This window comes from Panthera tigris, chromosome C1 (genome assembly GCF_018350195.1).
Source record: "Panthera tigris isolate Pti1 chromosome C1, P.tigris_Pti1_mat1.1, whole genome shotgun sequence".
NCBI classification, from domain to species: domain Eukaryota; kingdom Metazoa; phylum Chordata; class Mammalia; order Carnivora; family Felidae; genus Panthera; species Panthera tigris.
In genome coordinates this window covers 30,906,012-30,932,560 of record NC_056667.1, presented here as the reverse complement: position 1 = coordinate 30,932,560, position 26,549 = coordinate 30,906,012, and the positions used below count along the sequence as shown (strand labels likewise).

The following is a 26,549-nucleotide window of genomic DNA, read 5'->3' as shown; positions in this document are numbered from 1 at the left end:
ATACGTAGTTCTATTATTTCTATTTATTACAAACACGAAACATTTATTACAAAAATGATTTATTACAAAGATGAACACTACCAGTTAGTGTATAAGCCTAAACAAACAGCCCTCCTCTTCTTGCCTCATGAACCGATCCTCCCCATCCTTCAACATTCAGCTGAAACTTCCTTCATAGACTACTCTAGCATCCAATGATCTCTTGCCTTACTCTGAATTCACAGCATCTTATCAACATTTTTAATTGGGCTATTTTTTATTCCATTCTGGGCCAAATTCTGAACTAGTGACTCACAGTGGCCTTTACCTTTTATTATTTTACTTTTTTTACATGTGCTTTGAACTTTGGCTTTCTAACTAGACTATGAATTTCTAAAGACGGTCTTATATGATATCCAAAATCCTCTGTTCACAAAATGCCACAGGAAAAAAACATGTTAAAATTAAAATGCACATGTCTTTCAAAGCCGTGCTGTGTATTACTAAGTACCTGTGCTGTGCTAAGTACTAGGGATACAAGCCAACCTGATTTTTGCCTTCATGGAAGTCACAGTCCAGCCACAGATAACAAATGAGGCAGCAGCAACTGCTAAGAATTACAGTGTATATTAACTGTTACAATGGGGATGTACAGAGTATTTTTCCTACCTTTGATAAAAAGAGATCTAACCCAAATTTGGGGGATCAAAAACAACTTCCTGGATGAAGTCACATTTAAAATGAGAATTAAAGAATGAGTAGAGATAAGCCATGGGAAAGGGTAGAGTGAAATAAGAAAACTGTTCCAAAGAGGAAGAAAAACACATCGCAAGGGCCAACAGGTAAGAATGAACAAGGAACTGGAGAAACAGAAATAAATTATTTCTATTCAGCTAATGGTAATTTAGCAATAGTGTTGGAGTATCAACTCTAGTGGTTCCCTAAGAGTAGACGCCTTCTGCTCTTCCAGTATCTTAGTGCCTTTTCGGAGACTACCACAAAGATTGCTGGTGACCTTGCCTGCTCCTGTACCAATCTAACCTCCAGCAACTTCTCAAACTTAACCTCAACTTTCTCCAAATGTTACCCATTTCCTAGTAAATTTTAAGTACTAGCATGCTTTTAGTTCATGCTTAATATTGTTGTTTACCTGACATTTTAGAATATATGCCTGACAAAGAAGTTTCTAAGAGGTCCGTAACACCTAATAAGAATGGTAACTTACATATATTTTTTTTATTATCCATTACCTTCATTGTTTTACTTCCATCAAGGTTTCTACTGACAAAATAGGACTAGTTTACAGTGGGGTTTCTGTACAACCTTCCAATTCAAGAACTCATTTGCCTCACACATACTCATCTATGCTAATAACACAGGGGCATCCATCTAGACTTTTTTTTTTTACACTCTCATTTAAGTAATGAAAAAAAACTCATCATTCTTCATCATTCTTCCAAGTGAAGAAACTGAAGCCAGAGTTCCTTCGGTCTGTTACCTACTCTGCCTGATTCTAAGTCCTTTGAAAGCTGGTATCTTATCTCATGCTTTTAACCTACTTAGTGCCTGCTTTAGGATCTTTACGTGACAAATAAGCAAGCACTCAGATAATATTTTTAATTGAAGAGGATATCAGTATTTTGCCCCAAATACCTGTATTTTCTTGAATACAGAGGAGAAAGAGTTATGATAAAGTAACAAAAGTAAATAAAAAATTTTAAAAATAGAAAAATCCAGGTAAATTAAAATGACATATTTTTTAACACTTCACTAATAAGACACAGTATGGTCCCCAACCTTTTCTAATAGAATAGCTTAAGACCACATTAAAAACCAAATATATGCCACAAAATACTTTTCAGCTACAGTAAATTAAAATGAGGTCACTGACAAACTTCTGAGAATTTCAGTGAGTGTCTAGGAAATTCCTGGATAGGTACTGAAATAATTTTTTAGTTCTTTTTTAAAAATTGTTTTAAAGTTTTTTTCCCCTTAATTTATTTAAACATCTCTACACCCAATGTGGGGTTTAAACTCACAACCCCAAGATCAAGAGTCAGATGCTCTACCGACTGAGCCAGCCAGGTGCCCCAATACTTTTTTTTACTATCCATCTTGCCTATGAGAATATAAGTTCCATTTGGGCAAAACTTTGTTTTTATTCACCACTGTATCTTCAGTGCCTACAATGGTACCAGGCACTTGGGGGAACATCAATAAATATTTGTTGGAATAAAAGAGAACCACAAGATAAATAACATAGTGGCCACAGAATATATAAATGGGACCGACTGGAGATAAGAATAATGCAGACTAGAGTAAGCAAAGAAGGCTTCAAAGAAAATAGCTCTTGGGGGGATATCAGGGTACAGTTTCATACTACACAGAGGTAACCAGCTAATATATTAATGGAGGCTGAAATTCAGTCAGCTTGCCAAGCCCTAAGTTTTGGCATAAGGCTCTTCCTCACAGAAGGGAGACCTTTGGAAGCAATCGTATGAAGGAGGACATAGTGGAACATGGTCCTTTTTGCCAATTTCCATAAAGGATATAGGCTAATGATAGCAGGAGACTGGAGGACACGTTGATCGTTTTGTTTCTAAGGGCTGTCAATAAACATTTATTGAACTGGAATGGAAGGACAGTGAGCAGAACCAGCTAGGAACTTAAAAGGACCTGAAAGATTAGTCAGGAACATTCATTCCATACCATGTTCTCACCTTCAACCTCTTCAAAATCCTAACTAGTTCCTCCAGATCTTTCCTTACTAAAATCTACTTCATAACAAAGTCTGATACACTTAATACAAAATTATAAATCATGCATAAGCACTATCAATGCTATGTGTATTTACAAAGTATCACAACTTACAGCATAAGGCAAAAACTGGCTAATGCTGGAAATTCTGGTGGCAAAGATGAAACATACCACCTTACCCTGTGAATTTAATATATAATGGTTACATACCTTCCTGCCAGTCCTGAACAAGAGTAATGCCTGAAAATTCTCCTGTGGCAAAGCACTTAGAAATCCTGGGTAAAACAGAAATGTCTTTTATAGAACATACAGCCGAACATTAAAGAAGTAAAAGAAATCATGAAGGGGGAAAAAAGTGTTCAAGTGTGACTGGACAACCGCCCTAACTTGCTGGATCACTGCTAATCTCACTAAGAGGCTTGTGTTTTACAACTCATGGATAGGTGATAAAGCTTGGACCTGGAGACAGGAAGTTGGCAATGAGACTTCTGCATACAATTGGAACCCCAATAGAGCTACAAACTCAGAGAACGGGTGGACCAAAATAAGGCACACAGCAGGAAAACTTGTATAGCAATCTCAACCTGGGTTCTGGTGGGATAAAAAAAAATACTTGAGAATTTATAACCTGTCCTTCAAACTTGGAATTTGCCCTAACACTACTCCGTTGTCCAATAACGCCAAACTGAGAAAAATGATATAAAATAAAAAGAAGGTTCTGGCTGGTAACATCTCTGAATCACCTGGCAGAAGGAAAACTGAAACTGATTTATAGAGACATATGCTAACTAAGCCCTATTAGAATTCTCAGAAATAAAGCACTCCTTGCTTCCACCCACTTCCATCAAAACTGAGCTCACAATCCCAAACTATAAAAAGTACAACTAAACCAGCCATTCCAGAAATGCAACCCTAACGATGGACTTTGGTTTGTTTTAAAAAAAGAAAAGAAAAGAAAAAGAAAAAAGAAAGGCAGAGAGGAATATGAGTTTGGTGAAGGAAGGAAGGAAGAAAAGGAGGGAGGAAAGGGAGGAAAGAGAGGAAAGAAGGAAGCATAAAGTCATAAAATGATATGGTGAACCTTAAACGCATACTGCTCAGTGAAAGAAGCCAATTTGAAAAGGCTACATACTACATAATTCCAACTATATGACATTCTGGAAAAGGCAAAACTGTGGGGGCAGTAAAAAGATCAGTGGATGCCAGGGGCCTGGGGAAAAAGAGGGAAGGATAAATAAACAGAGTACAGGACATTTTCAGAAGAGTGGAACTATTCTGCATGTTACTGTGATGACAAATACACACAATTATATGTTTGTCACAACTCACAGAATGTGTAACACTGATAGTGAGCCTTAATGTAAACTATAGATTTTAATTAATAATATACTAGTTCAACAATTCTAACAAATGTAACACACTCATGGCAAGATGTTAATAGGTAAAATGTGGGGTAAGGGCTTTGTGTACTTGCCACTCAAACTTTCTGTAAACTGTTTCTGCTTTTAAAAATGTATTAATTTTTTTAAAAAGTCTATTAATTTAACAAAAAAACCTTTAACTATTTTTAATATTAGATTATTTGTCTCTTTACTGGTGACTTGTAAGAGTTCTTCATTAATTCTAGATTCAAATCCTTTATAAGATATATGGTTTGCAAATATTTTCTCTCATTCTGTGGATTAACTTTGCTGTTCCTTGATGTCCTTTCACAAAGTTGGATGAAGTCTTATTCTTCTTTTGTCACTTGTGCTTTTGGTGTCAAATATGAAACAACTGCCAAATCCAAAGCCTTAAATAATTATTCCTGTATTTTAAGATGTCATACTTTATATTTAACATTTATATATTATAGCATAATATTTACATATTATATGTTTATATTTTAATATGGATTATATCTATTATACATTTTATAGATAATATATTTTTATATAAATTATGTATTTATAATATATATTTGTATTATATTTATAGATTTATATCTACAATCCATTTGGAGTTATTTTTTTGCATACAGTATTAAGGATCAAGCTTCATTCTTTTGCAACTGATATCCAGTTGTTAAAGACCCGTTCATTGAAAAGATTATTCTTTTCCCCATTGAACTGTCTTGGAATTCACATAGATAATCAACTGGTGGTTAAGTGTGAAGGGCTTATTTCTAGATTCTGGATTCTAGTCCATCGATCTTTTTGCCTGATGGTTTAGTGACTTTCCTAGAATTAATTCTGTAAAGTCTACATTCTTTGTCATGTGTGGCCACTATAGCCTCTGCTTGGTTCGCTTAATGGTCAGCTACATGTTCAATGTATTGAAGACATTTACTTAAATGCCTGAATAAGCCTCTGCTTTTGCCAAGCAGCTCTGTGTATTGGGGCATACTTTCAATATTTCAGTAGGCAGTTTAAAACTCTGCCTTGCCTTTCATTTCCTACCTGTGCAGAGCCTCGAGATTAGGGCCATTTTAGGTCATTCCTCACCAGACACAGAGCCCTGTTACCTTCCAGAATCCTAGCAATACATCAAAAGTTTTCAAAGTCCCGTATGACGTCCCATATCCCAGTTTTTCTTTTTTAATCTTTTTGGGCAGTCTCTTGTTAGCCTGACTCGTAATGCCTCCTCTGACCACTGTCACATTGAACAATTACCACTGATTGTTTCTGACAAATACATACTGAGGACACAGCTTTTGTCATTGTGAGCTCTGAGTCAAATAAAGACAAGTCTTGAGAATGGAACTTTTCAGAAGTTGCCACAAAGATCAAATAGTGACAATGCTAGGTATGGGCTTTTGCAGAGTTCCAAAGCTCATTCTGCTTCCTCAGCTGGTTGCTAGGCTGCTGGTTTTCATAGGCTACTACTACTATAGCTTTGAGGCTGTTTGTTTTCAAGGTTACTGTGAAGCTGGGGAAGAGACAGGAAGTAGGACAAGTTAAAATGGCATCAAGTTGTTCTTAGGGAGATTCATCTGTTTTCCTTGAATAAAACCTCTTTGGATTGTAGTAAGCCTTTAGTTAATTTCCAGGGTTCTGAAATAGTTAATCTTATTCGCCCTGTGGTTTCAAATGCTGATGACTTGAACGCCTCATTTCCAACTCAGAACTCTCCCCTCAGTCTCACAGTGTATGAATACTGTTTGCTGTTCCTCTCCCTCGTGTCTTGTTCATCCTTGTAGCCCCACTGCCTAACAGAGTCCTCCAATGAATATATGTTAAATGACTGGAAAGTATGTCTATATTGTTTCTTACGATAATATGTGAATCTAAAATTATCTCAAGGGGCGCTTGAGTGGCTCAGTCAGTTAAGTGTCCGACTTTGGTTCAGATCATGATCTCAGTTTGTGAGTTTGAGCCCCACATGGGGCTCTGTGAGGACAGTGAGGAGCCTGCTTCAGATCCCATCTCCCTCTCTCTCTGCCCCTTCCTCGCTCATACATGTGTATGCGCTCTCTCTCAAAAATAAATAAACAAAATATATACTTTTATTTTAAAAAGGAAAGAAAAAAGATCATCTTGGGTATTGTAGAAAGTGAACTGTAGGGACAAGAATGCAATTAGAAGACTTTCATAATAATCTGGTAATTAAATACCAATGGTCTAACAGGTAGCCAACTGGCATAAGAGAAGGGGAGTAGAGGCAGCATATCTGCCTTCTTATTTTCACTATTAGGCTACCAAGGTAAACCAGTATTCTGGCCAGTGCCATTACTGGAATATTTTATCATTTATCTTTCTCTAGATTACTGGTTTTGAATTTAGTATTTTCCTGATCTTTTTCCTTTTTTTTCCCCTGATCAGTTCTGAGGCACAATGCAAATCATTTGTTCCTCATAATAGACTCTTTAAACTGAAGCTGATGTTTTTCAAAAGGGAATCAAAGTGGATTTCAGGTTATCCAGATAATTAAGACTCTTGTCACGTGTATCCTCCAACAGGAAAAAGGTAGGAGTTACAGTTAGCAAGTCTACATTTCACATAAACCTGGGTCTACCTTTGGGAGAATCATCCCTGTTAGGTTCAGAGACACAACATGGAAAAAAGGCCATGCTTCTAAAAATCAGACTTCTTTTAAACTGCAATAATACCACAGACCAGCACTAGGTTAACAACAGTGGTTACTTGCATGTAATGGTCATTGATGCTTTTTTTTTTTTTTAATTTTTTTTCAACGTTTTTTATTTATTTTTGGGACAGAGAGAGACAGAGCATGAACGGGGGAGGGGCAGAGAGAGAGGGAGACACAGAATCAGAAACAGGCTCCAGGCTCCAGGCTCCGAGCCATCAGCCCAGAGCCTGACTCGGGGCTCGAACTCACGGACCGCGAGACCGTGACCTGGCTGAAGTCGGACGCTTAACCGCGACTGCGCCACCCAGGCGCCCCTCATTGATGCTTCTAATTAAACCCTATCGCTGTGTGTATGTAAGCCTGAAATGCCCTACTAAATTCTTGAAAATTATACATCTAACTCTCCATGACTCACTAGTATAATCTTACATCAACCAAAATACCCACACATAACCCACGAAAGCAAGACTAGATGCAAGATCCAGATGTAAACTGCCCTGGGAAGATGTCTCTTCAAAGCTATTTGAAAGACCTCTGCATTAGGAGAGAAAATATTTAAATACTCAAATCCTCAACTTCCTCATACAGCCTTTCTACCTTTAATGTATTTAAGTTTATTTTGAGAGCAAGCAAGAGAGAGAGAGAGAAAAAGAAAGAGAGAGAGAAAGAGAATGAGCACAAGCAGGGGAGGAACAGAGAGAGAGGGAAAGGGAATCCCAAGCAGGCTCCATGCTGTCAGCACACAGCTCAACATGGGGCTCAGTCTCACAAATTGTGAGACCATGACCTGAGCCGAGATCAAGAGTGAGTCAGAAGTTTAACCAACTGAGCCACCCAGGCATCCCTTTAATGTACTTTTTGAGAGTACGTTTCATCCCCCATACAATAAAGTAAAATTATTTACACTTCAATTTTAAATGTAATTATACACTTTGTTATTATTCCTTGTTCAGGATCGATCTTAATCTTGATTCTTATTTAAGCTACACCTGAAATTTCTATGCTCCTGTTTACTTTTTCTTCTACTCCCAAACTGAATTCCCAATGGATCCTGCTTAAATGTATTTGCTGTTTATCATCTATACCTAGTGATTATGTCAATTCCCAACAGTGCTAGACTAGTGAGTAAATTAGGTACTGTTTGTCTTTTTCTTCCCACATCAAGAAAAGAAAAGAAGCTTCTCCTGTTGTGTCTATTAACATTAGACACTGAAGAAATAGTTCATTCAGGGATTAAAACAGAAATGGACTCCTGCCTTAACTGTGCCAAGAGTTCTACTGACAGATTCCTTGGCTCTTCGTAATAATAGAAGGGCTTCATGTTTACAATCTCATTATCCTTCATATTATATGTGGAAAACTTGATCTTTGCAAAGATTTCCTCCTTCAGTAATGAAAAACATATAGGAAACATCCACTTGGGACACTAGGCCATGACCAAGTCTGTAACTTTCATTAAAAATCTTTCATGTGCAGAACTAATAGTAATATCATATCATTCAATTCTAAATGAAACTGAAACTTGAGGATTCCACTGAGGTTCTGAGTTTGGGGTTGTGAATTTTGGCTTTCAAGGTGATCCCCTCAAGTAATCTTAATTGTATGTGTCTGGCTAAATCTTCCCCAGCAGAGGTTTCCTATTACACACACCCATTATGGTGATACCCACAGGAGCCAACATACAAATACTCTTATTCCCAGCTGTTGCTCAAGTTAATTTGACTCTTCTGAACTCAGTTGAAGTAGATGGCAAATGTGTATAGAACTCTGCTACTTTAGAACACATGCTGATTTTAAACCTGATTAATGAACGTCTAGTGATTCATTATACTTTTCCAAAGCAAATTTTAAAGATTCTCTTTAATTCTATTGTCAGTTGCAAAAGAAAGCACAACTGGGTGAGACTAATTATGATGGTATCAGTGTTCCTTTTAAAATTTTATGATGTGTGCTAAATGTTTTTGCATTGATATATTTAAGTAATTAATCTCAATCATTATAAAATGTTTTAAATCACACCTATACATAAATGTATAAATATGAATGGATGACATACCACTAAGATGTTTCCTATTATAACATGGCTCGTTGTATTTACCAACTGGAAATAAGTTGTACAGTGGAAAAAAAGGCTGGCCAGAAAGCAAGGAGATCTGTGTTCTAGCCTGGGCTTGGACTCTCTAATTAGCTTAATGCAGGTAGGGCCTTGGAAACATTATCATCTTGGCTTCAGTTTCATCACTGGTAAACCATGCAGGAGTAGACTAAATGATAGTCAATGTTTACTATACACTGGAAAATCTGATTCTTGTAGAGCAAGGACTAGCAAACATTTTTTATAAAGTGCCAGGTAAAAAATATTTTCAGCTTCGTGGGCCAGGTAGTCTGTTACAGCTACTCAACTCTACCACTGTAAACACAGCCATAAACAATAAACAAATGGGCATGACTGTGTTCCGGTAAAACTTTATTTACAAAAAAAGGTAGTTGGGTGGATCTGGCCCACATGCCAGAGGTTTGCCAACCTCTGTTGTAGAGAATCAAATCACATTTCCTCTAACTTTGTTCCTTACAAACTCAACAAATTTATTGAAAGGAATTAATTATGTAACTTCAGGAAGAAATCCTGTTTTGTTGTCTTGTTATTAATAAACCAGGAAAGTCATGGACAAAACAAAGCTGATTATTCTCCCAAGCCCTCCTTGTTGTCCATATCTTTCTTCTTTGCCATTCTGATCAGTTAGCGGAACACTGTCATTCTTCCAGTCTCCCAGGCCTCATGAGTCTCTTGACATTAAGTCCTCTTGCTAACTCCAATCAATCTCTTCTAAGCCTAATATATCTTCTTTCTAAGCTTCCTAAAATATTGTTTGTCATTTCAATCCCCACCTTCAAAATCTTTCTAATTTCTACTGCATCAAATCAGTTTTAACTCACTAGAGTTTCCAAGGCCTCCCCCTTCTCCCCACCCAACAGGTCTTATTTCTCACAAGACCTCAACACCCACTCTGCCATGGCAAGGTGTTCTCCAGTGGGCCTCAGCAACATACACATTCATTTCTCCGCCTTCACTACCAAAGTCAGCTATCCCCAAACCATTCTTTCTACCCATCCAAACCCTAACATTATTTCAAGGTCCAAATCAAGGATCAATTTTTATAAAGCCTTATATGCCAGTCAACAAAGATTCTCCCCACTTCTATTGAATTCAGGGGCAGTATCATACGGCTTAGTACTTATCTTCCTGTATCTGTTTCTGGCAACCAAAGTAAGCCATACACACCCTTCTGTTTTTGCCAGTACCTCATACAATGCTACAAACAAAAGCTTTAAATAAACAAAGGCTGAGACATTAAAGGAAAAGTTGTTGTTGTTGTTATTATAGAATGAAGAGGAATCAAGTCCATGATCTAGCATTTTTGCTTCTTCTGAAATTTTCTGGCATGTATCAGGTGCTGAATGTAACCCTTACTACAACTTAACTCTGATTAGGTTTCCCAAACACAAAATACTACAACTGTTATTAGAGATAAGCAGTCTCCCATCTCCTTATCCTTCCCAACACTGCAAATAAAAAAATTAGCATATGGGCTTATAGTTAGTCGCTTATGAATAAATGCCTATTATGCTGCTAACTATTCTTCCAGAATGTAGAGATATAGTGGTAAATAAACCAATGTCTTCATCCTTACAATGTTTTCAACCTAGTGGGAGGAAACAGAAAAGAAGCAAATATGATGTCTAGCAGAAGTAGTAATATAAACATAAAGAAGAAACAGGTAAGTAAGGGGACAGAGAGTGACAGAGGCCATTTTAGATGGACGTCTATATATTTATAATAACGGTAACAGGTATTAAGAAAAAAAGGGCAGAGAAGGGGGATAGTATAAATTTTCTTTTCTTTTATTTACTTGAGACAGTGTGCATGCACACAAGCAGGGGAGGAGCAGAGGGAGAGAAAGAATCCCAAGCGGGCTCCACAGCAGCATGGAGCACAACCCAGAGCTCGATCTCACGATGGTGAGATCATGACCTAAGATGAAATCAAGAACCGGATGCTTAACCCACTAAGTCACCCAGGCACCCTGATAGGACACTATTTTAGATGGGACAGTGAAGAAGGTCTCTGATAAGGCAATCTTGCAGTGAGATGTGAATGCTGTTAAGTGAACGAGCCATCCCAAGTATCTTGTGGACGGGCATTCTAGGCAAAAGAAATGGCAACCACAAAGATCTAAGGCAGGAATGTGTTTGGTTTGTTCAAACAACAGCAAATTGCTACGGAGCAATGAGCATTACATGGTAGAAGATACTGTCAGAGATGTTTAGAGAAGTCTCCAGGAGCCATGACACATAGAATAAAGCCTTCTGGATTTATTATGAAGAAGATGGAAAGCTGTTAGTCAGGGAGTGACATGACCCCACTTTAAGTTTTAAAGATATTATTCTAGTTAATTTTGGTAACAATAAAATGTAGAGAGTGAGAGTAAAAAGCAAGTAGGTCAGTTCAGAAGTTTCTGAATTAATTTTTGTAACACAATGCCTAACACAGCATTCGGCATATAAACCCTTCGGTATTTATCACCTAGGATGATATATATTATCCTGCATTTTTAATACTAGTAGTAGTATACCAAACTCAGGTTTGCATCTCACCTTAACCACTTTAAGCTTTGTAAGCATGAACATATTACTTGATCTGAGCCTCATTTTCCTCACCAATAAAAACAGAGTTAAGAGTTGTGAGAATTAAATGTGACAAAATATATATAAAGCATTAGGCATAGCATTTAACATACAGTAAGGACTCAAAAAAAAATGGTAGCTGGTTATTCACTACCTTCCCCCCTTCACCTGCAACACTGAGACTGGACAGCAACTGACTTCATTTGGAAGAAAGCGCATAAAAACAAAGCCCGAATATCAGGTAGATCAGGAGCTTAGTTATGGACATATGAAGTCTGAGATGCTATTAGCCATACCAGTAGAGACAGTGATTTAGGTAGCTGGATATGTGAGTCTGGAGTTCAGAGGAGAGGACTGGGCTGGAGATAAAACATTTGAGATTCAGACAACAGTTGGTATTTAAAAACAGGAATCTAAAAGAAGTCACCAAGGGCATGCTTGTAGGTAGAAAAGAGAGGACACACAAGGACAGAGTCCTAGAGTACTGTAACATTTACTCAACAGAGAGATGAGGAGGAAGAGCAGGTTAGAACTAAGAAAGACTGACTCATCAGTTAGGTGCATAGAAAACCAGGAGAACGCAACACCCTAGAATGCAAGTGCCTGGGTGGTCAGTCAATTAAGCAGCCGACTCTTGACTTTGGCTCAGATCAGGATCTCATGGGTTCGGGAGACTGAGCCCCGTGTCAGGCTCTGCACTGACAGCTTGGAGCCTGCTTAGGATTTTTCTCTCTCCCCTTCTCTCTCTATCCCTTCCCTCCTTGTGCTCTCTCTCAAAATAAATAAATAAATAAACCTAAAAAAAATGCTTAAAAGACAAAGTTAAGAAGTCAGATTGAATAAGATGAAAGCTGAGAAATCATCATTGGATTTAGTGATGTGATAGACTGGCAGGGGTGAATGCCATATTATAATGTGTTCGAGGAGAATGATGTTAGAACAGTAAATTCACACAATTCATTCAAGAAATTATGCTGAAAGGCCAGGAGAAGAATGGGGTGGTCGTTGGATGGGGAAGTGGAATCTAAAGATTTCTTTTTTAAAGATGAAAGAAGTAATAGCATAAATGCTGACAGGATGGTTGCAGTAGAGGAGGAACTGATGATACAGTAGAGAAAAGTCCTGGAAGCATTATCCTTGAGGGGGCAACAGCAGGTGGGATATGATATTGAAGTCGGGGGGGACTGGCCTTAGGCAGGAGAACAGATACAGTTATCTTTAGTAATGGAAGAGAAGGTACGCACGCACTGATACAGGTAGGTGAATAGATGTCATGGAAGCAGCTTACAGAAACCCCCTTCCAACTGCCTCAATTTCCTCAGAGAAATAGGGAGAAAGTTCATCAACGCAAAGTGTGATGGGGCAAAAGGCATTACAGTATACATTTGAAAAGAAAGGACACAGTATGAAATAGTACTTTATGAAAGTGGGAGAGCAAATAGCCTAAAAAAATATAGTGTGACTGATTACTGGTAAAACCAGTAGGCTAGTTTTCCCAACTCGTTTGACCCCACTGGTGCAGGTAAAGATAGAGAGTAGGTCAAGATTTAGAGATAATCAAGATGGTGGTTAGTCAAATAAGTACAATTAAGGGAGAGACCAGTTGAGAAACTTAGGGAGTGATAATATTGATTGACTATGGAAAAGCAGAGTTTAAGGAGGGAAAGGATGAAGGCAAGCAGGATCAATAGACTTTTGGTCCTGGAGTGAGTGAGCTGGAAAGAGAAAGTTGCATTTGGAGTAGGATATTATAAATAAAACTGTAAGTTGAAACTATCATTAAAGTTTAAGAATTACTACAGCATAAAATCAGATCCTTGGGATTATTACCTTTAATAGGAAAGGTTTAACAGAGAAGTAAAATGAGAATCCATGTACCAGATCTAGGAGAATTACAGGTAGATGACAGAATATAGCTAGAAATTATTCATCTTTTCCTATGTAATTTATCAAAAACTATTAGAGAAAACGAATTCCAACATTTTAAAGAAAAGGGTTCGGGTTAAAAAATGCAATGTGACTGATAAAATAATTTTTAAAAAAGATTCAATTATTTTATTATTTTCCACGGTACCCAGCTTGTGCATTTAATTATAGTTCAAAACATATTCACAGGTTCTAAAGTCCCATATTTCTCTTACAGTTACATGTGTAAAGTACCTTAAATGAAAGCTAAGTGACATTCCTACTTTAGTTTATCCCTTGATGTTAGTATTAATAATTTCTGTATTTCCCAAACATATAGAAATCATTACTTTAAAAAAAAGAAAAACACCTTTTACATTTGAAAATTTCAAAGCAAACCAATGCCCTAACACATAAATACCCACCTGCATATTCTCTAATTATCTACTTTCAAATCCACCTATAAGACATAACTTTATATTCACTCTGTTGAACAGTTATATACAATTAATATGGCACTTTTCAGTAGCCAGAAAAAAATAATTCTTGGTTTTCATCCTGCCATGCAACATTTATCAAAATCTATTAAATTCATAGTAAGCGTGAGTGACAACAGCACTTATTTGCTTTACTCACCTCCTTAATAGCATCTTCATTCGGGAGAATGGAACATAAGCATGTGATATAGGCTTGCTGAAAAGATGACACATTTGAAATTTCCTTAGATTCTGCACACAGTTTTGATAAAGCAGTGGCCTGAGGGATGCAGTTAGATTTCAACAAATGTTTTATTCGCATTTGCAGAAAGGAAGGTCCTTCTTGTGCAATCAATTTATTGACTAGGAGAAAGGAAAAATAAAAGTCTGATAACATACCTCATAACATGTCAAGGTTAAGACGATAGTTTGATATCTTTTGTTGTTGGTTTGTTTTTAGTGAATAAAAATTCGGTTGATATAACTTGGGAAGTATATTCTGATCTCGATACTCATCTGATAGAGCAGATAGCAAGATAAATTAATTTTGCTAATGATTCCCACATTATTTGTAGTTTTATTCTAAACACCAAACCTCTTAATAAAACTACTAACACTTTATTAAAATTAATTATTTGACTTTCTCCTCCCTCACTTTCTGATAAGGATATTAAGGAATATGGATATGAACAACAAGCATAAATGCAAGAAAGAGAAGTAGCCTATGTAATATTAACAACTACCACTCGAACACTTTTATGAGGTACCAAGCTTTAGGCTGAGTGTTTCTATATACCTCTCACTTATTCTTCACACCACCACCAAGGCAAGTATTATTATCCCCAGTTTAAGGTTAGGAAAATTAATATTCAGAGAAATTAGGTAACTTGCCAAGGATTCCAAAGCCAGTGGTGTTCTTTCCTCTAAACCAGGAATTTCTCAAAGTGTGTTCCACCGACCAAAAGACCTGAGAGATAGTCCTAGAAAAAAAAAGGATTCCTTGGTCAAATCTCTGAACAGTCCTGCAATAAAGAAAACTGTTCACTTTTATTTAACCCAATGTCTCCCAAACTGATTTGACCAGAGAACCCTTTTACACATATTATTAGCATAATGTAAAATATATGTTCCTGGTTCAGTACACACTTTGGAAAATGCTGTTCTGGGCAGTACTAAATATTAAGCATCTGAGCACTGATTTTTACAGTGTTCTAGACAATCCCACAACTTACGAACAGCATACACTCAACAAGTGTGTGGCATCGTTACTATTATTTAAAGAATAGAGGTGAGGATATCGTAGGTCAAGACAAGTCATGAGTAAACAAACTGCTTTAGATGTTCCATCTAAAATAGTGTTTCTCAAACTTGAAAGTGCCTTCTGAATCACCTGGGGTATCTTAGTAAAATGCAGATTCTAATTCAGTGGGTCTGGGATGGGACCTGAGATTTTGTTTTTCCAACAAGCTTCTCAGATGATACCCATGCTGCTATGTCTACAAGCATGAGATCTATGGAGTGGAAATCACTGTATTAATGATAAACCACTGTGGGGACAGGGATAAACTACTGGCCCAGTCTTTACATCCGAACCAACTGCACAGTTTCTGAAATTCTTTTAAAAAAACAAGTAATACCATATATGCACATGACATAAAATTCAAAAACACAAAAAAAGTTTATAAAGTTGTCTCCTTTCTGCCCTAACTCCAGTCCCCCAGTCTCCTTCCCCTCAAATTTCCAATTCTTCCAGAAATATTCTGAGTACAGAGGACCTATTTCTTTTCCCACTAAATATATCATATAGGTCATTCTATATAGGTGGAAGGTGCCTATTTCCTGTGGTAGCTCAAAAAGGTCTAGATTCTAGAGCTCTAACTGCAGATTCTGATTTAGCAGGTGAAGCCTGGGGAGGGAGAGAGGGGGATAGAGAATGTGTGTCTGTGTGTGTTGGTTTTAAATTCCACAGATACTCTAATAATGTAGTCAAGGTCAAAAAGTATGGCTGGAAAACAGATCACTTTCACTTGGATTTTTCCATTTTAGTCCCATAGGCACTAAATTCCACAAAACGAACTCATAATCACATCTCCCTCTCAAATAGCTCCTCATTCCTTACTTCTATTTTCAGTAATGGTATTCTCTCAATCATACAGAAAGTTTAGCATTATCCCTCCTTGCCAATTCCATCCCTCAATTATTATTATATCCTTATTGTATGCTAGCAATTCTTTTTAAAACTCCCCAATCAGGGGCACCTGGGTGTCTTGGTCAGTTGAGGATCTGACTCTTGATTTTGGCTCAGGTCATGATCTCCCAGTTCATGGGATTGAGCCCCACATTGGGCTCTGGACTGCTTGGGATTCTCTGTCCCTCTCTCTCTGCCCCTCCCCCACTCATGTTCTCTTGTGTGTAAATAAATAAATAGATCTATATCTATATATCTATATACATATAGATATCTGTACAGTTTCTTAAATTCTTTTAAAAAGTTAAGTAATACCATATATGCACATGACATAAAATTCAAAAACACAAAAAAATGTTTATAAAGTTATCTCCTTTCTGCCCTAACTCCAGTCCTTCTGCCTTCTTCCCCCCAAAACAGTAACTGATAGATCTCTCTCTCTCTCTCTCTCTCTCTCTCTCTCTATATATATATATATATTAGGGGCACCTGGGTGGCTCAGTCAGTTACGTATCTGACTTCAGCTCAGGTCATGATCTCACGGTTCATGAGTTCACAGTTCATGGCCCCGCATCAGGCTCTTTGCTGACAGCTCAGAGCCTGGAGCTTGCTTCAGATTCTGTGTCTCCCTCTCTCTCTCTGCCCCTTCCCCACTCATGCTTTGTCTCTTTGTCTCAAAAATAATAAACATTCAAAAAAATTAAAATAAATATTTAAAAAAACCTCCCAATCTAATTCTTTCATATTATTCCCTGCCACATCTGTCACCCCAATATCCTATTCTGCCTATCATCAGATTCTGCTCTGTGTATCTGCCCTATAAGGCTATAAGCATTTTCACAAATCTCACCCTGAAGAGCTATACAACCCACCCTCTTCTAAATTCTTACAGCATTAAAAAAAACAATCCCCACAGTATTTTACTTCCTTCACTGTACTTAACTTTTCTCTTTAACTACAGGAATAAAGGATTACAGTGTACAGAGATTACTACCTCATGTTTTGGAATCACCAATGTGAGGCTGAATCAGGACTCTGACACATACTAGCTGTGAGACCCTTGGACAATTAACTGACCTCTCTGAGCCTCAAGTTTCTTCATCTGTTAAAAAAAATTAGTAATATCCACCTCACAGAGCTGAATGAATCATAGATGAAATACCGTAACACAGATAAGACACTTGGCACAGGGCCAGGCACAGAGTAAATGCTCAATACTAGTTGCTATTATCTGTTTCTGTCTTCTCCCTTACTACACCATCAGCAATTTGTGAATACCGTGTCTTGTTAACTTCTGTATTCCCTGCAGCACTAAACACAATGCCTTACATATTAGAGAGGTTTTACAAAACCATATATTTAGCAACTGAGTGGTTATCATGCTTCAATCAAAAACTTTCAATATCTCCTCACCTGTGTTCAAATTCTGCCTCCCAATTTTAACCACGTGGCCTTAGACATGTGTAATGTCTTACCTGGTTTATGGACTAAATGAAATATGGAAAGCACTAATATGATACTTATCACATAACAAACACTCTAAATTATAGAGGTAAAACTAATTTACTCAATGTACTATAGTTAAACCACCATATCGACTTTGAACATACAGACCAATCTTGCATTTTAAAATTCATTTCAGGCGTGCCCAGGTGGTGCAGTCAGTTAAGCATCCAGACTCTTGGTTTTGCCTCAGATCATAATCTCACAGTTCATGAGTTCAAGCACTGCGTCAGGCTCTACGCTGACAACTCAGGGCCTGCTTGGGATTTCTCTCTCCCTCTCTGCCCCTCCCCTGCCCAGGCACTTGCATGTTCTCAAAAAATAAACATTTAAAAAAAAAAAAAAAAAAAAAACCAGGGGCACCTGGGTGGCTCAGGTGGTTAAGCGGATGACTTTGGCTCAGGTCATGATCTCATGGTTCAGGAATTCAGGCCCTGCATCCGGCTCTGCACTCACAGCACAGAGCCTACTTGGGATTCTCTCTCTCTGTTCCTCCCTCAGTTGTGATCTCTCTCTCAGGATGGATAAACTTTATAAATAAATAAGCTTTATAGATAAATTCATTTCAAGTCATGTATCTTAACTTTGTTTTTTAAAACGAAATCCATCCATACATTCAATATTTAAAAATGATATAATAAAGTATAGAAATCCCCTTCCTAATTGGGAGTCTTTCTGTATTTTTTTGGTCATTTTAGTATAAAATAATTTTTAATCATATATCCTTTCTTCCATCTAGATTCAACAAATGAACCGTTTTGTCATTTCTTTACTTCGCTTTTCTTTTCCTGAACCATTTAAAAGTAAACTGTAAACATAACGATACTTCATCACGTCAAAAATGGTTAACATTTAAGGTCCAATTAAAAACAGCCGTTTTTTTCTTTTTTAACAGGAAAGCCTGTTTTTATTTTACTGGAAGGCTCAAGTGGCACCTGACAATTCATAAAATGGCTTCCGAGGTAGGGGGCAGAAGGGACACAAAAAATAAACTGGGGTGGGAAAGAAAAACAACCAAGAGGAGGTATAAGAGCTGGTTCCTTATCAGCCTGATTTGGGAAAGGAGTTGGTGACTCTGAACAAGGATGTGTCCCTTCCTTCAACCTTTGGGAGGGGAGACAGAAAAAAAGGAAAAGACTGTGGCTTTGGCCCTCCTGAGTCTCCTACTGGTATAAGTTATGGGAAAGGGTGGGGGTGGGGGGCTGGGTAGGTGGGTAGGGTACAGGTCAGTTGGCAAAACTGGCAGATACCAGATGGTGGCTCTGGGTGTCCTTTGAGTTGTAGTTGGAATCTCTCCATTATGGTAGTGGGGGCTCCCCACTGATGGTAGCTGAGGTCTCCTAGTCTGTAGGTTACCTGGATCCAGGTGGCTGCTGCCATTGCCACTGTGAGGAGGGGTAGTTTTGTGACTCCTTGAGCTCAGGATGGAAACTACGAGTGAGACCTTAGCTGGGCTTGGTCTTGCCATCCCCATCATCTGTGGCAGGCTGCTGGGGTAGCCTGGGGTGGAAAGGCCTTCAGTACCTGGGCTGGAATCTGGGTGGGAGAACCTGCTATTTCCCTGCTGATTATGCCAGGCAGAAGTGCCAACAACTGATACTCATTACATACTTCAGTAATAAACTTTGCGGGGGGGGGGGTGTCACAAAATTCAAGAATTCAAGGCAGGAAAAATAAAACCCTGACAGATATTTTTGTAAATCCACAAAAATAAACTGAAAAGCATTTATTGAGTTCCCTGGAGGCTTAAAATGTGTACTTTTATGCTTCTGATGACTACATCATTGAACAGAAGACAATCAACGAGAGGATAATCACTGCTTTCTAATTTCAAATATATGTTAATACCTGGGCTACAAAGGGCAGTGGGGCTATAAAAGAAGCTTTCTTTAATTTCTGTAATGTTTATTTTTGAGCACATGCACGTGTGCACATGAGCAGGGGAGGGGCAGAGAGAGGGAGATAGAGGATCCAGCAGGCTCCATCCACACTGTCAGCGCAGAGGCCGATGTGGGGCTCAAACTCACAAACCGTGAGAGCATGACCTTAACCAAAACTAAGAGTCGTCTGCTTAACTGACTGAGCCACCCAGGCTCCCCTAAAGGAAGCTTTCTAATCTTCTGACCTGAAATTAGAGTCAGGGCCAACTGAGAAAGCAGGCAGACTATATAGGCTGCCCACCATTTACATGCTAGTTCACAGAATAATTCCTTAGACATGTCGCTGTTCTGTGCACAGTCTTACAGATAGTGGGCACTTCATCTTTACTGAATAGATAGGATACCACAAGATGTTAGGTGAACAGTGCTTCTCTCCATTTCTTGATTTTTTTCTATGTGAAAAGAAATTAAGTACTGTTAACTCCTGAGGTGGGGTGATGTATTTGACTCATACATCAAGGGAAAATAAAGTGGGGACATTTAATGCTACTCTAGCCTTCTTCCTGTTGAGCTTAGGCCTGCCTCTAGAGAGTAACAGAATAAGTGCTCTTCTCTGCCCTAGTCAGACTTTATCTGGACTGGGATCTGCCTAATTCTGGGATTCTTCTGAAACTATTTGGCTCTATCCTCTAAGCAATTTATATTAATAAGAAAGGTGATATTTTAGCCTCCATCTGCCTATATCCACAAATGGGATGACATATACTGGGAACCTGAACAGAAAACAATAAAACCAACCTCTTTTCTATTTAACAGCTCTTTCCTTTATTCTTTTCCTCTTTTGTCGATGTGGCTAATAAGCAGGAGAATTAGCAGAGGAAAGGGAACAAGAGAAAACTCTAAGTACCCTCCTTGCCAATCTTCTCACTATACGGAAAACCCAAACAGCATGTCTACAGTAGGCTGTCAAACTTGGTGAATGAATAAGCTAACTAGGATATTTTAAGGCATCAGCATTCAAATGGTCTGTTCAAGACCTAAGTTAAAGATATACCAAAAGTATAAATAAAAACTCTTCTGAAGCTCATTTTTATTCCTGAAACATACTTAACAGAATGTGATCCTTTTAATTTTCTACTAACTTAAAGCAAATGAAATCACAATTGGTCGTGGTACCAAATGAAATAACTTTTTGTGTCTAAAATGCAAATATCAACTCAATTCCATAAATCTTCTGGTCTTAAACTGACAATTTTGTAAATAAAATTTTCATTCTTTGCATTTCTCTACAAAATGCTAAATTCCAATTATTTCATAAGTTTAAAATAAAAAAGCAACTTTTCCATGGTCCTTAGTTGTAGTAACCAGAGAACAAAACACGAGCAAAGCTCTACCATATACTAAAGACTAGGAAGACGTTAAATGCTAATGGTTAGTTTTTACTATTCAAAGGAGAACAGACTGGGTAGGGATACACAGGTGATATTCACAAAATTTTAAGCCATAAATGAATTCTAATTCTCTTAGATCTAAGTCTTCCTTCAATATAGTCAGTAAAGTTTTATGGCTTACCTTCTTCTGTTTCTACTGGCTGTTGAGACAGAATTTTAAGAAGAACTGGGTTTTTCCACACTCCTTCCTTGGTAACATGAACCAATATTTGTAGGTTATTATTCCCAAATTCCAATAATGCATCATGTGACTCCTAAAACAAAAACACATATCCAGAAAACAGACTAATAAGCAATATAAAATGTATTTTTTGCCTTTTCAGTGTATCTGAATGTCTATGAAAGGAACTTAGATTTCCAAAAGAGAAATAAGCAGGAAAAAAAAACCATCCTCAAAGCTCTGTTTATTTTTAAAAGTGAAACTAGAGGGGCGCCTGGGTGGCTCAGTCAGTTGAAGTCTGGCTCTTGGTTTCAGCTCAGATCATAATCTCACAGTTGGTGAATTCGAGCCCTGTGTCAGGTTCCTTGCTGACAGTAGAGCCTGCTTGGAATTCTCTCTCTCTCCCTCCCTCTCTCTGCCCCCCCCTTCTCTCTCTCTCAAAATAAACTTAAAAAAAAAAAACAAAACAAAAAACTAGGGTATTTTCACTAAGTTAAAGAGCACCTTTAAAATGTTTTCCTACGGGCGCCTGGGTGGCTTGGTTGGTTAAGTGTCTGACTCTACGTTTCAGCTCAGGTCATGATCTCATGGTTTATGGGTTCAAGCCCCGTGTCGGGCTCTGTGCTGACAGCACAGAGCCTGCTTGAGATTCTCTCTCCTTCTCTTTCCCTCCCATGTTCACATACACTCTCTCTCTCAAAATAAACTTAAAAATAAAATAAAATAAAATGTTTTCCTAAATTCTCCTTAGGTAAAATTATGACCATAATTCAATTTACAACCTCACATTAATAATTTTATTTAAAATTTTTTTTTTTAATGTTTATTTATTTTTGAGAGAGAGACAGACAAGCGGGAGCCAGGAAGGGGCAAAGAGAGAGGGAGACACAGAATCTGAAGCAGGCTGAGCTTTCAGCACAGAGCCTGATGCAGGGCTTGAACTCACAAACTATGAGACTCATGAACCATGAGATCATGACCTGAAGTTGGAGGCTTAACAGACTGAGCCACCCAATTGTCCAATTACTAAATTATTTTAAGGCTATTTATATAGCTTTCTTTTAAAGGATTCCACAGTATTCACAAGGCACTTTGATGGCTCAGTTGGTTAAGCGTCAGACTTCAGCTCAGGTCATGATCTCGTGGTTTGTGAATTCGAGCCCCACAATCGGATTCTCTTCTGTCAGCAAACAGCCTGCTTCAGATCCTCTATCTCCCTCTCTTCCTGCCCCTGCCCTGCCTTGCACACTCTCTCTCTCAAAAGTAAACATTAAAAAAAACTTTAATAAATAAAGGATTCCATGGTATTCAAAAGGCAATGTATTCCTTCTAATAGAAATATTAATTTAATGATGCTGATAAATTTTTTTCATTGTTTAAATTCTTCTATCAAAAGACTTTATTTATTATTATTATTATTTTTAATGTTTATTTATTTTTGAGACAGAGAGAGACAGAGCATGAATGGGGGAGGGGCAGAGAGACAGAATCTGAAGCAGGCTCCAGGCTCTGAGCTGTCAGCACAGAGCCCGAAGTGGGGCTCGAACCCATGGACTGTGAGATCATGACCTGAGCCGAAGTCGGACGCTTAACCGACTGAGCCACCCAGGCGCCCCTATCAAAAGACTTTTTAAATGAAAAGTGGCTCTATATAAAATGTCATGGAAAGTCTAGGTTATCAGCTATCATTCTATCTCCTCGGAAAACAAAATATAATTGCCAATAGTTTGTTCTTTAAAATATTTATGTACACAAAGGGTCAGGAGAAAGGAGTCAGAAATTTAACTTGACATAAATGATTAAGTATATGTCTCCAATGTCCACTATTACTAGTGAGGATTATTGGTTGTTCCCATATTCTGAAATTTTAATGTGTTTGCTCTTATTCATTGTCTCCCTTCATCTCTGCCCCTCCCCTGCTCATTCTCTCCCTCAAAATAAATAAACTTAAAAAAAAAAAAGTTGCAAAAAACAGGATTGCGGTTTTATTAGAAAATTCATTTCAGGATGTATTTTCATATTCATAGGCAAAAGACGTGGAAGGGTTACACAAGCTGAAAATAGGGAATGAGCATGTTCTATTTGTGGCCTGCTCTGATAACAACTGTTCTCTTACCAAAAGTTTCCTCAAAACCATCTACTGCCTTGTTCAGTTATCACTAAAATAAGAAAACTTCAGGGTTTTACCTTTTAGTGTTCAACAGGGACCACGTCTTACATTTATCTGTACATCTACTACATTTATTTTATTGAACATATATTCAAAAATATATCCTGTATGATAAATACTGGAAAAAGTTACACAGGTGTAGGGGAAAGGCAAATATTTTGTGCAGGCATACAATCTAAGAAAAGAATGAAGAAACAGGACAGTATTCTCTCTGCAAAGGATACTAATGTAAATAATAGTAATAGCCTTAACAAGAATAGGGAGAGTTGCCCTTCTAGACTGTTGTATGCCAGGACAAAACTACTGGCAAGCCTCAAAACACAGCATAACAAAATCAGTGTGTTATGTATGAGAGATGATTTTAGCACCCATATGAATATTTGAGGAATTAGGACCATGTTATAGGGATTAAAACAGGCCAAAGACATGAGAAAAAAAAATCCTCTTTTCCCCAAAAAGAAAAAGATTAACACTGTCATCATTTCATTTTGAGTTACACACCCCAGAAGAAAGAAACGGCCAGATAAAGAAGTGTGTCTGTTAACATCTAAATATTTACTTGTGCCTACATGAAACAGGTCTGGGCTACTACAGAGTTATGTCCTCGAGGAAGCAGTTAGCAAAACAAGCTCTGGATATAAATCTGGGTGTAACTTTGGGTAAGCTAATCAACACTCTCCATGCCTAGTCTTCCTATTTGTAAATGGGGATTCAAATGATCATTACATTATAGGCTTGTAATTTGATTAAAAGACACAAAACACATTAAAAGACACAAAACACACAAAACAATGTAGAGCAGTATTTAGTACATAGTGATAACAAACTATTTTTTTTTAAATAGTTTTTTCTGTCTCTGTCAGTAACAGGCAAATTTGCCTCCTGTTACTGGCATTTTACTTGCTTTTCCTCCTATCCTATTACCTCCTCCACAACTCGTTACTTTCTGATGTGCTCACCTTTTACGAAAGTGGATAATCAAGCCAATATGAGAGCCAATGGAGCTCTTCTGCAAACAAAATGCATGAATAGAATCTATGATGACTATTTTGGCTGTTTGAGAGACTTATACTGCTAGACATAATCCCTAATGTTAGAGGGAAATTACTAGATAAGTGTACGAAGAATTATCCAAATACTGCTACCTTATAACCAACCATATACAACTTTACATTTTTAATAGCTTTTTTTCTGTCTAAAACTTTGTTTTTGAATAATGAAAACTTCTATGTTGATTCCTAAGCTATATAATGGCTAACAAAACCAAATGAAAGAATAAAACAATTTTTAACACACCCCCTTCATTTGGAAGGCATCTTTCTCAAAATTTCATGAAATTAATATACAGTATGCTTGTTTTTCTTCCAAGTTTTCAATTTTATTTGCTGGGAGGAATTAACTAAGTGTCTTGGATATCTAAACAGAGAACTTTTTTGAGCCCAAATCAACTCACCTGTAGAGACTGAAGGAAGAGTACCCAGACTTCACATGGCAGTTCACTTTCAGACACTGAAAGCAATAATTCAAAACAACTCCTATAATATAAAATAATGAAGTCAATATACAAAGGTGTTATAGTAGTTATAAGCATAATCAAATACAGTACAACAGTGATACTGAATATACATTTTACATTTGTTTAGATTATTTGAAATTTGTTTCTTACTCTTCAAAATTTTCTTCAACACTGTTATATTGGCTTTTCAACTTTAAAAAAGAGAATAAAAACCAGGCATCTTTATAATTACATTGTGGCTTTAGAAGTCGCTAATAATATATTCCTTTTAGAAACCATATTGCAAGCAGTTTTATTTAGTTTTACTAGGGTGTGGGGAGGGCACACAAATAGGAACCATTCTGATTCCTGAAGACAAAAATAGGAGCAAAATATTGCCAATGCAGCTGATAAAGAGATAAATATTGTAACTGTCATCTATATAGATTCTTGTCACTTGCAGAGGAAGCAGAAATATTGACAAGGCCAATTCTTTGTCTTTAACAAATCAAGACTACCCAGACTAGAATCCTCCCAAACAATCTGTAAGCTAAACCAATCTAAAAACTGAATAGTTGTACCTTTTCAATTTGCAGATGAAAATTACATTAAAGGTGTAATTTTATCTGTTACTACAACAGCCAAATATTAAAACAACAGCTAAATTATCATGGACTCAGGGTAGTAATCTTATACTATATCCTGATATTGTCTGCTAATAAAATTATTCTTAGTTCAAATAATGTAATTGAATTGTAGAATTTCAGAGTATTTCTCCACAAAGTGATCCTCAAAGACCACTACAGTTTCCAGATACTGTCACTTAAATTGATCTATACCTAAGAACAGAGAGAAAATGTATTATTCTTGGATGCTAAGCCTGAGTAGAAGAGACTCTGGAGGCATTTAAAGATTACGTTGTTTGGCTGGAGCTTTGCTTGCACTTTATTTCCTGGGAACCAGAGTATGAAGGCTCAGAGCAAAGGAAATTTCATTCAAAGGTATGGCTTTAATGGTGCTCTGAATAATGTGATTTCATAGTAAAGAAAAGTCAAGCAAACATTACAACCAGAAGTACTCAATTTAACAGTGACTCAAGTACTTAAACTTACAGTACTAATCTGCCAAGCACTAACAGGACATCTTCACATTCAGTAGTTAAATATGGGCGTGCACTGGCAAAGCTTTGGATGGCAAGTCGATATACCTCCAGAAGATACACCATATGTTCTGAGGCATTCTTGTTGCTTGCGTACTGCAATAAGGTCTAAAAAATAAAATTAGAGTATTAATTATTTAAGAAATAAAAACAATGAAACAAAGAGACTGTCTTTGTTCTCAAATACTGTCACTCCCCTTTTTTCTAACAAATGCACACACCTTTTATTTGCCTTTTTAGCCTCTCATTTGTTTACAGGATTCTATTCTCTCTCTTTTTTTTTAATGTTTGCTTACTTACTCTGAGAGAAACAGAGCATGAGCAAGGAAGGGGCAGACAGAAAGGGAGAAAGAGAATCCCAAACAGGCTCCGCACTGTCAACAAAGTGCATGCATGATGCAGGGCTCGATCCCATGAACTGTGAGATCATGACCTGAGCTAAAATCAAGAGTTGGATGTTCAACTGACTGAGCCACCCAGGCACCCCGAGAAGACTCTATTTTCATCATTTAATGAATTGTTTTTGCTGAATTAAAGAAAAGCCAGAACTGCTCTTTTGACATGAGAATAAATCTAAAGGTAGAGCCATAAAATCTCTATAGTTGTTCTCACTAGAAGTCTGGAGTTATGATCTCTGAGATTCAATAATGAGTTTCATTAATAGATTAAATT

The 26,549-nt window shown here is 37.4% G+C and overlaps 1 protein-coding gene across 2 annotated transcripts in view; it reads right to left on the bottom strand.

Annotated features, from left to right (window-relative positions):
• The window catches only part of RLF (RLF zinc finger), an 84,450-nt gene that overhangs the window by 26,048 nt on the left and 31,853 nt on the right, over positions 1-26,549 (bottom strand). Inside the window, exons 2-5 of one of the 2 annotated variants that reach the window (XM_042996736.1) lie at positions 25,831-25,985; positions 24,677-24,758; positions 21,015-21,147; positions 14,032-14,234 (exon numbers count right to left, since the gene is read on the bottom strand). In XM_042996736.1, the coding sequence (XP_042852670.1) occupies positions 14,032-14,234; positions 21,015-21,147; positions 24,677-24,758; positions 25,831-25,985 (573 nt within the window). Of the gene's footprint in view, positions 1-14,031; positions 14,235-14,762; positions 14,852-21,014; positions 21,148-24,676; positions 24,759-25,830; positions 25,986-26,549 lie in introns of those variants that run through there. The other variant, XM_042996737.1, reaches the window with a different exon arrangement.